The 11,189-nt window shown below is 40.8% G+C and overlaps 1 protein-coding gene across 1 annotated transcript in view; it reads left to right on the forward strand.

Annotated features, from left to right (window-relative positions):
• LOC139390880 (E3 ubiquitin-protein ligase znrf2-like) overlaps positions 1-10,116 on the forward strand; it is a 77,812-nt gene extending 67,696 nt beyond the window's left edge. The window contains exons 4-5 of the mRNA XM_071138278.1: positions 6,142-6,224; positions 6,512-10,116. Of these exons, the coding sequence (XP_070994379.1) occupies positions 6,142-6,199 (58 nt within the window). The 3' untranslated portion in view covers positions 6,200-6,224; positions 6,512-10,116. The remainder of the gene's footprint in view (positions 1-6,141; positions 6,225-6,511) is intronic.
• Positions 10,117-11,189: the final 1,073 nt, after the last annotated feature.

Below are 11,189 nucleotides of genomic sequence, written 5' to 3' on the forward strand. Positions count from 1 at the left end.
AATCATGTAAAATCAATTGAATTTACCACAGGTGGACTCCAATCAAGTTGTAGGAACATCTCAAGGATGATCAATGGAAACAGGATGCACCTGAGCACAATTTTGAGTCTCATAGCAAAAGGTCTGAATACTTATGTAAATGGTATTTTTGTTAAAACCTCTCTGTGATAGGGTCTAGTTTCCTGAATTTCCGCCTGACTGACGTGCCCAAAGTACTGCCTGTTACTCAGGCCCAGAAGCCAGGATATGCATATAATTGGTTGCATTGGATAGAAAACATGTTGATGTTTCTAAAATTGTTCAAATAATGTCTGAGACTATAACAGAATTGATATGGCAGGGAAAAAATTAGAAGAAAAACCTAGATTATTATTTTTTTTTTAGGTCCCAGGCTCTTACAATAGAAAGCTATGGGTCCTATGTAATTCTGGCTCCCAGATTGCAATTCCTATGGCTTCCCACTAGATGTCAACAGTCTTTATTCAAGGTTTCAGGCTTGTTTCTTGAAAAACGAGCAGGAATTTTGAGTTTTGGTGAAGAGGGCACCGGAACAATATCAGTCTTTCGGCGCACGCGGAAGAAGGTGTGCGCTTACTAATTTTACTTTCCTTTTGAACACACTACTTTCTGTATGAAAAATTATAGTTTACATTTTAGAGCACCTGAGGATTTAAATAGAAACATCGTAACTTTTTGGACTCCTTTGTCTGCATGTTGAACGAGTGGATTACTGAAATCGATGGTGCCAACTAAACAGACTTTTTGTAACAGTATTTTTGATTGGAATTTCACAATTTTCACCTATATTAAGAGATACAACAACAGAGACAAAGCAACAAAAACAGCACTCACTTTCACATACCTGCGTATAAATATATATATATATACATACATACATACATACATACATACATACACATATACATACACACACACACACACACACACACACACACACACACACACACACACACACACACATACATACATACATACATACATACATACATACATACATGTACATACATACAGGTACATACCACACACACACACACACACACACACACACACACACACACATACTTACTAGAGGTCGGCCGATTATTATTTTTCAACGGCGATACCGATTATTGGAGGACCAAAAAAGCCGATACCGATTAATCTGTCTATTTCTTTAATTTAATTTATTTGTAATAATGACAATTACAACAATACTGAATGAACACTTATTTTAACTTAATATAATACATCGATAAAATCAATTTAGCCTCAAATAAATAATGAAACATGTTCAATTTGGTTTAAATAATGCAAAAACAAAGTGTTGGAGAAAAAAGTAATATGTGCCATATGCAGTATGTGCCATGTAAAAATGTGTGCCATGTAAAAAAGCTAACGTTTAAGTTCCTTGCTCAGAACATGAGAACATATGAAAGTTGGTGGTTCCTTTTAACATGAGACTTAAAAATTCCAAGGTAAGAGGTTTTAGGTTGTAGTTAATATAGTGTTTATAAGACTATTTCTCTCTATACCATTTGTATTTCATATACCTTTGACTATTGGATGTTCTTGTAGGCACTACAGTATTGCCAGTGTAACAGTATAGCTTCCGTCCCCCTCCTCGCCCCTACCTGGGCTCGAACCAGGAACACATCGACAACAGCCACACTCGAAGCATCGTTACCCATCGCTCCACAAAAGCCGCGGCCCTTGCAGCGCAAGGGGAATAACTACTCCAAATCTAAAAGCGAGTGATGTTTGAAACGGTTTTAGCGCACACCCAGCTAACTAGCTAGCCATTTCACATTGGTTACACCAGCCATTAGGCTGATAGGCTTGAAGTCATAAACAGCGCTGTTTTTGCGAAGAGTTGCTGGCAAAACGCACGAAAGTGCTGTTTGAATGAATGATTACGGGCCTGCTGCTGCTCAGTCAGACTGCTCTATCAAATCAGACTTAATTATAACATAATAACACGCAGAAATACGAGCCTTTGTTCATTAATATGGTCGAATCCGGAAACGATCATTTCGAAAACAAAACGTTTGTTATTTCAGTGAAATACGGAACCGTTCGGTATTTTATCTAACGGGTGGCATCCCTAAGTCTAAATATTCTTGTTACATTGCACAACCTTCAATGTTATGTCATAATTACGTAACATTCTGGCAAATTAGTTCGCAATGAGCCAGGCAGCCCAAACTGTTGCATATACCCTGACTTAGTAGTTATAAAAAGTGATTAGGATTGATTGTTTTTTATAAGAGAAGTTTAATGCTAGCTAGCAATTTACCTTGGCTTTTACTGCATTCGCGTAACAGGCAGGCTACTCGTGGAGTGCAATGGTTAGAGCGTTGGACTAGTTAACTGTACGGTTGCCAGATTGGATCCCCTGAGCTGACAAGGTGAAAATCTGTCATTCTGCCCCTGAACAAGGCAGTTAACCCACCGGTCCTAGGCCGTCATTGAAAGTAAGAATGTGTTCTTTAACTGACTTGCCTAGTTAAATCACTTGAGTGGGTTGAGTCACTGATGTGATCTTCCTGTCTGGGTTGGTTCCCCCCCTTGGGTTGTGCCGTGGCGGAGATCTTTGTGGGCTATACTCGGCCTTGTCTCAGGATGGTAAGTTGAAGATATCCCTCTAGTGGTGTGGGGGCTGTGCTTTGGCAAAGTGGGTGGGGTTATATCCTTCCTGTTTGGCCCTGTCCGGGCGTGTCCTCGGATGGGGCCACAGTGTCTCCTGACCCCTCCTGTCTCAGCCTCCAGTATTTATGCTGCAGTAGTTTATGTGTCGAGGGGGCTAGGGTCAGTTTGTTATATCTGGAGTACTTCTCCTGTCCTATTCGGTGTCCTGTGTGAATTTAAGTGTGCTCTCTCTAATTCTCTCTTTCTTTCTCTCTCTCGGAGGACCTGAGCCCTAGGAACATGCCTCAGGACTACCTGACATGATGACTCCTTGCTGTCCCCAGTCCACCTGGCCGTGCTGCTGCTCCAGTTTCAACTGTTCTGCCTTATTATTATTTGACCATGCTGGTCATTTATAAACATTTGAACATCTTGGCCATGTTCTGCTATAATCTCCACCCGGCAAAGCCAGAAGAGGACTGGCCACCCCACATAGCCTGGTTCCTCTCTAGGTTTCTTCCTAGGTTTTGGCCTTTCTAGGGAGTTTTTCCTAGCCACCGTGCTTCTACACCTGCATTGCTTGCTGTTTGGGGTTTTAGGCTGGGTTTCTGTACAGCACTTTGAGATATCAGCTGATGTACAAAGGGCTATATAAATAAATGTGATTTGATTTGATTTGAAATAAAAGTATAAAAATAATAATAATAAAAAAACAGAAATCGGCGCCCAAAAATACCGATTTCCGATTGAGTCCCGTATAGCCTCTGATTTAGTTAAGTTAATCTTGTAGCCTGAGCATTCGCTGAATAATAAAATAATATTAATAAAAATATGTAATTTAAGTCTCGGGACTAGAGATGAATATCAGGACATCATCAGCATACAAGCTTATTTTATGGTGAACATCACCAATGAGCAGCCCCTGTATAGCAGGCGTTACCCTGGTGGCCTCGGCCAGTGGTTCAATAACGAGTGCAAATAGGAGAGGGGACAAAGGACAGCCCTGTCTGGTACCTCTGTGTATAGAGAAGCTATTTGACCTTAGCCCATTAGTAAGGACAGCAGCCTGAGGATCATCATATAAACCTTTCACCCATTTTATAAAGTTGTCCCCTAGACCAAATTTATTTAGAGCAAAGAATGGGTAAGACCACTCCACACGATCAAATGCTTTCTCAGCATCTAGGGAGAGCACAAGACCATCCAAAGCACTTTGTTGGTAGGCTTGAATTACATTAAGAAGCCGCCTGACATTGTTGCATGATTTACGGCCCTTAATGAAGCCAGTTTGGTCTCCTTTCACAATTAGTGGCAGTGAGTCCTCTAGTCTTGTGGCTAGAATTTTAGAAAGCAATTTTCTATTCTAGAAGGGAAATTGGTCTGTACGAGGAACAAGACTCTGGACATTTTCCCTTTTTGAGAGTAAGTGATATGTTGGCTTCTCTCAGCATTTGAGGGAGCTGGTCATTTGAAAATGAGTGGTTAAACATATCACGCAATGGCTCAAGGAACAGGCCATGGAACTCTTTATAGAACTCACTACAAAACCCGTCTGGTCCTGGGGCCTTACCATTTTGCAGATTCTTAATTGCGAACATTATCTCTTCCTCGGTAATAGGGACATTAAGGAGAGACCTCTGTTCTTTGGAGATAGTAGGGAGCTCAATCTTAGAAAATAAGTTCTCCATTAATTTGGGTGCATCCTTTGGCAGTTCTGAGGCATAAAGGTTTGCATAAAATGACTTAAATTAGTCATTTATCTATTTATTTTCATATAAATGATTGTCATAGCTAAAAAGAGAGCTGTAGTCCTTCTCTTTAGTTCCTAATTCACCCTCTAACATGTTTTGCTTTTCACGCTCTTTCCGTCTCTTAGTGGCTGTGTATGACATAATCAGACCCCTGGCGTACGCTTTACAGGTTTCCCAAAGGAGCGAGGGGTTATCTGTTGATTGAGAGTTAATAGAGAAAACGCTTTAAACTCTGTAATAAAATATGACAGGAAATGTATGGTCTTTAAGAATGGTCGTATTCAACCTCCAATGTCTTGACCGATTGAATGCCCCGCTGAGTTTTATGTCCAGGATCACCTCTGCATGATCAGATATGACTATGCTTCCTATCCTAGCGGATAAAACAGACTGCAAAGATGTCCTGGGCATAAAGAAGTAATCTATTCTAGTCTGACATTCTTGAGGTCCAGAGATTAAAGTGAACTCTCTGTTGGAGGGATGAAAAGTTCTCCAAACATCAGCATACCCCAGATCATCACAAATAGCTTTAAGTGACTTAGCTTGAGGAGAGAGTGAAGCTATACCGCATTCCTCAACAAAAATGTACTGAACGTGTCCCTTCAGAATTTTCCGGGAGTCCCACAACACGAATATTGCATCTGCGTCCTCGATTATCCAAGTCGTCAATGCGCTCCGCCATTTCGCGCACCTGTTTCTCAAGTGCTTTTATTTTAGTGTCCATATATGTAGTTGAAGTTTCCACTCTAGCAATTCTTCCTTCCGCCTCATCAACACGTTTGACAACCCTCTGTAGTTCAGCTTAATGGCCTGCTATTGCTTCCAAGACCGTTCTTATCTTAACATCGATCACTTTAGTAATGTTATCAGTCATCTTTTGAATCACCAGGTCCATTGTGCCTGGATCCGCAATGGTGCTAGCTTCGCTAACGTTAGCTAGCTCCTCCTGCACATCTACAGGGATGGTGGTTTTGGTCGAGTTCTTAGTAGTTCTGTTGGGCATGTTGTCGGAGATTTTTCATAAATAGCCGTCAAGATTCATTGTAGGATAACTTATTTAGCCAATTCTACCACTTTTTCAAGCTAGGAGATTAATGTAAAAATATAAATTAACGAATGCCACGGGAGCTCGCTGAAACACAGTGTTCTCTCTACGGCGCCATTTTGTCCCCCTAAACAGACTTTTGGGATATAAACAAGGATTTGATCTAACACAATGACCATTCATGTTGTAGCTGGGACCCTTGGGATTGCAAACAGAGGAAGATCTTCAAAAGAAAGTGATTTATTTAATCGCTATTTGTGATTTTAAGAAGCCTGTGCTGTTTGCAAAATATGTTGATGTGGGGCGCCGTCCTCAGACAATTGCATGGTATGCTTTCGCTGTAAAGCCTATTGTAAATCGGACAATGCAGTTAGATTAACAAGAATTTAAGCTTTTAAATTATATAAGATACTTGTATGTTCATGAATGTTTAATATTAGGATTATTTATTTGAATTGTGCGCACTCCAATTTCACCAGATGTTGTCGACTGGTGTCCCGCTAGCGGGATGTCTATCCCTAAAAACCTGTTTCCACTTTGTCATTATGGGTTATTGTGTGTAGATTGATGAAGAATTTTTTTTTTAAATCCATTTTAGAATAAGGCTGTAACGTGGAATCGTTTTGGGGGGAAAAGGGGGTCTGAATACTTTCCCGAATGCACTGTATGTAGTATGTGCTATGTTCTCCCTGACTGTGTCTCCTGTTCTCTCTCTGGCAGCTGTATTGATGAGTGGTTTGAGGTGAACAGATCGTGTCCAGAACATCCCTCAGACTAAAGGGCCTCGCTACTTTTCTCCACAGGTAAATTATATATTAATATGTATTTTCTCCGCAGGTAAATTCCACATTTCCTGGGTGTTATTGATGTTGATGCATTATTGTGATAAGTCACTTTAATATTCTGTGGGAAACTTAAATGTTTCTGCCGTAGAATTCCCCAAACGGAAATGCAGTACTGTATTGACACAGAACAGGAAAAATATGATACAGTATTATACCCTTTAGTTCAGTCGAGTTCTTTCTTTCTATTGTTCTGTTTCAGCATCACATCAGTTTATTCAGATTTCTGTTGTTTTTCCTCGCTGCAGGTTTCTTACTTCCTCGATAAGAAGAGTGATCTGTTCCAATAACAACAGTCCTCAATGTGAATCCCATCGCCTTCCCTGTGACTCTGTGGCCAGTACAGAACTGACCCCTGACCCTACCCCTCTACCCCACCACCTCCAGTATGTCTCAACAGCCCTCAACACCTCCACTCAAACCAGTCAAGTACCGCAGTGTGCCAAATCTCATTAAAAGCAATTTTCAGGGAAACTACATTTAATGCTGATCTATCGCTTTATCTTCACACACACAATTTGCTCCAAGACAAGACCAGACAGACACAAACTCACAAATGCACACTCACAAATACAACCAACCTCTGCTTTGTCCTCAAAGACAGACAGACAGATAGACAGACAGACAGACAGACAGACAGACAGACAGACAGACAGACAGACAGCATGCTTATCCGACAGCCTGATGTTGAGGGAAGACACCACCTCCTTTGCACAACTATCCAATCAGGAAAATCTGTTGCTCTCAACACGCCCTCTCACTCTCTGCTGCATCAATGGAACGGCTGTATATGCCACCCACAGACATTTTGCATTCCATCCCATTGGCCGTGCCTCAGTGATTGTGCTGCTGTGATTGGCTGAGCTCCAGGGCTACTGTGACTTGGAATTCCCTCCTCCTGTGTTATTGGGCAGCAGATTCAGGTTTCCTCCCATCTGTTTGGTCTGAGTGATTGTACACCTGGACATTTCGGGGAGCAAGCTGAGGGGAGAGGGGGAAGTCAGTTCTCATCCCCCTCTCCCACTCTTTCCCCATCCTCACCAACTCTGTCTACCAGTGCCTTCACCTTTGGATCCTGGCCTACCAAGGCAGAGTCAGGACAACAGAACAGTGTGAATGGTGGGTGGGGGACAGAGGGCAGGAGGTCAGGTATCTGTCTATATTAAATCCTCCCTCCCTAGCCCTTCCCCCTGTGTGTTGTTGACTGGATGACGACAGACGGAGAGAGACCCAGCAGAGAGCCAGACTCAGCTGAATGTGAAACTCTGCTTAACTCTAACTTTACTCCACTGGGACATGCTGCTAGCTGCTAGCCACACTGAAATTAGAAGTGCCCTGCTATATGCTGCCCCACTCTCTGTTTCTCACGCTCTCCTTTCCCCTGACTAGCTATCTAACTCACAACCCTTCAATGCCTCTGTGGTAGCAACAAGACATGAACTGGACTGTGCTACCAGAAGCGTGTGGCTCGGCTAGTGGCAACTACAACTCCCAGCAGGCACTTCTCTGGAGTGAGAACGTTAATCTTAGTTTTTGTAGCAGCAATAGCTGTCTGACTGGGACATGAGGCCCTCTGTGCTTAGCCTGATTCCCAACTGAATTACTGTGTTTCACTGTGTTTTACTGTACATCTTCAGTTTGGCAATTGTAAAGAGGAGCATTTCAGTTGGGATCCAGGCTACAATGTGCTGACCCCAGATCAGATATCCCCCTCCCCCAGGGGCCCGTTGACATTATGTGGTGTATATACTCTAGCCTTCTACAGGGTTCACACACCCATCCTCTTCTCTCACTCACTCACTTTGACTTTTAATCTTTATTTATCATCATGAGACTTAGCAGTTATTATTATGCAAATTATTTTATTTTAAGTGTGCAGGTTTTGACATAATGGTGTAATTGCATATCTGTGTATGTATGTGTGAGTTGTAGTGAAACTAAGTCGGGCCTTAATGCAAAGAGAATGACATGAATAACTATGTATTCTATTCATGTTTGTCCATTTCAGTGCTGTTTCAAATAGCTGCCTGAGCTAGCACACTTTTTACCCAATCATAATCATCTACCAATCAATCTATCACAGTAGAGGTGAGAGGGCGGGGCAGGAAGTAGACGATTGGTGGAGCTCCATTTCAAAGCCAATCAGAATAAGGGGAAGACTGATGTCTTCAAAAAAGTTATCATTAGAATGTTGGATCCCCTGAAACTTTGTCAACGTGTTTGAAGGTTTTACACATTTCCTATCTAATACATTTCAGCTTCCAGCAACCCTGTGTTGTAATATTTAAACAAGGCCTTGCTGTTGTTCTCTTTAATGTTTTGAGAGCTTTCCCAGGATGTGCTGCTAACGAGTACACAAGTATAGTAGACCTCCATCTTCACCATTGGGTTGCGAATAAGGGCAGAGTAAGAAACTGATAGACAAAAGGCTTTATTGGCTATGCTTTTCACAATCATTGTGGAGGTTTTTCATCTCCACAGTTTAGGGATTTTAGATTATAGTATATTATTATGACATATCAAGGAATAAGATCAATAGTATTTATATTGGTTGCCCAATTCAAACTTATAACGACCAGTCAGACAAATTAACAAAGAGCATTAATAGGGGATCTGGGTGTTATGGTATGGATATACTAAAGATAGTGTTACCATGGCTACTGGGTCAGTTACACCATATTAACTGTGGTTTCTCCAAAAGTGCCATCATCATGCCTCTAAAACATGCTGCTAACAATTTATTTTTCAAGAAGTACAGTGAGGCATAAAGCACTTTGGAATTGGGACAATAAAAATCCCCCACCCAAATGGACTGTTTTCCCATTTGTCATCATGTACTATAGCTAATAAAGTTTAATCTAAATCCAGATGGGAGTTTCTCCTCATTGCACATCAGTGAGGGAGAAACTAGAATATCTGGTCTGAAACTAGAATATCTGGTCTGAAACTAGAATGTCTGGTCTAACCGCATGGTTTGTCCCATGGCTACTGTACTGTAAGTGTATTGAAATGTTGTCGAATGGCTCACGATTGTGAAGCATACTACTGTATGTGTACAATATGCCCTTATTGTCATGGGTATGTGTGTAGCACGAGGATCCTCCCTAGCTAGCCTACCAGAACAGCCTTATATGATCTACTATAGCTAGAATAAGTTTTAAATCACATTTGACCCCCATTTCAGTATTGTTAGTCTTTTATTTTGGATGTTTGAGTTTCTTTGGGGGGCGAGTGGGGAGGCAGCCTAGCACCTAAACTGATTTCGTTATGTTTTTACTGTAGAGAGTTCAGTTTGGATGTCAGGCCAGTGGTAAAGGAGGGGGGTTATATGGTCATTTTGTGTAAATGTTTTGGTTTTGCTGCTTATGCTACAGTTGCCAATTTGAGCCCATATCAATCCAATCGGATCGATGTCTATCCAAATCTACGTGTTGAAAAGCGCCATATGGATGGACTTGTGAAGAAGCAGTGTTTAAAACAGTCAACATATATGAATGCGAGATGTGTTAGAGAACACACATATGTCATCAGGTAGCTAGCTATACTTGATGTTCTGTTCATGATACTATAATATACCATGACAGCGAACATACTGTAGATGATTATTAGTTGGGGATGAGCTTGCTTGAATGAAGGTGGAGGTGTAGTAGGGCATTCATGTAATAGTTGAGAGGTGAAGGAAACTATTTTTATTTGGGTTATACCTCCCAAGGTACTTCAGAGACAGGCCGACAGTACATACCTAGAAATGTTATTTTAGAAACTTTTTAGACATACAGTATGTTATAACATTCCATTTATGTAAAAATATGTACAGAATTTGAAATTAAATGAGCAAAATTTTTGGAGCACATTCTTTTAATTGTACAAGTGTGACTTACTGGTGGATGAGTGTTTCACTTTCAATGCATTATGGCAGAAGCTTTCTCAACAGTCATTGAAAAGTTACATTACCGGTCCAACATTTTAGAACACCTACTCATTCAAGGCTTTTTCTTTATTTGTACTATTTTCTACATTGTAGAATAATAGTGAAGACATCAAAAATATGAAATAACACATATCATGTAGTAACCAAAAAAGTGTTAAACAAATCAAACAACATTTTATATTTGTGATTCTTCAAATAGCCACCTTTTGCCTTGATGACAGCTTTGCACACTCTTGGCATTCTCTCAACCAGCTTCACCTGGAATGCTTTTCCAACAGTCTTGAAGGAGATCCCACATAAGATGAGCACTTGTTGGCTGCTTTTCCTTCCCTCTGCGGTCCGACTCATCCCAAACCATCTCAATTTGGGTTAAGGTAGGGGGATTGTGGAAGCCAGGTCATCTGATGCAGCACCCCATCACTCTCCTTCTTGGTAAAATAGCCCTTACACTGCCTGTTGGGTCATTGTCCTATTGAAAGGACAATTCTTGTGGCGGTCCTCATGAGAAACAGTTTCATCATAGCGCTTGATGGTTTTTGCGACTGCACTTGATGAAACTTTAAAAGTTCTTTACATTTTACGTATTGACTGACCTTCATGTCTTAAAGTAATGATGGACTGTCGTTTCTCTTTGCTTATTTGAGCTGTTCTTGCCATAATATAGACATGGTCTTTTACCAAATAGGGATATGTTCTGTATACCTCCCTAACTTGTCACAACACAACTGATTGGCTCAAATGCATTAAGAAGGATAGAAATTCCACAAATGTACTTTTAAGAAGGCACACCTGTTAATTGAAATGTATTCTAGGTGACTACCTCATGAAGCTGGTTGAAAGAATGTCAAGCGTGTGCAAAGCTGTCATCGAAGGAAAAGGGTGGCTACTTTGAAGAATCTCAAATAAAAAATATATTTTGATTTGTTTAACACTTTTTGTTACTACATGATTCTATAGTTTTGATGTCTTCACTATTATTATACAATATGGAAAAT

The sequence above is a fragment of the Oncorhynchus clarkii genome, chromosome 3 (assembly GCF_045791955.1).
Source record: "Oncorhynchus clarkii lewisi isolate Uvic-CL-2024 chromosome 3, UVic_Ocla_1.0, whole genome shotgun sequence".
Lineage (NCBI taxonomy): Eukaryota > Metazoa > Chordata > Actinopteri > Salmoniformes > Salmonidae > Oncorhynchus > Oncorhynchus clarkii.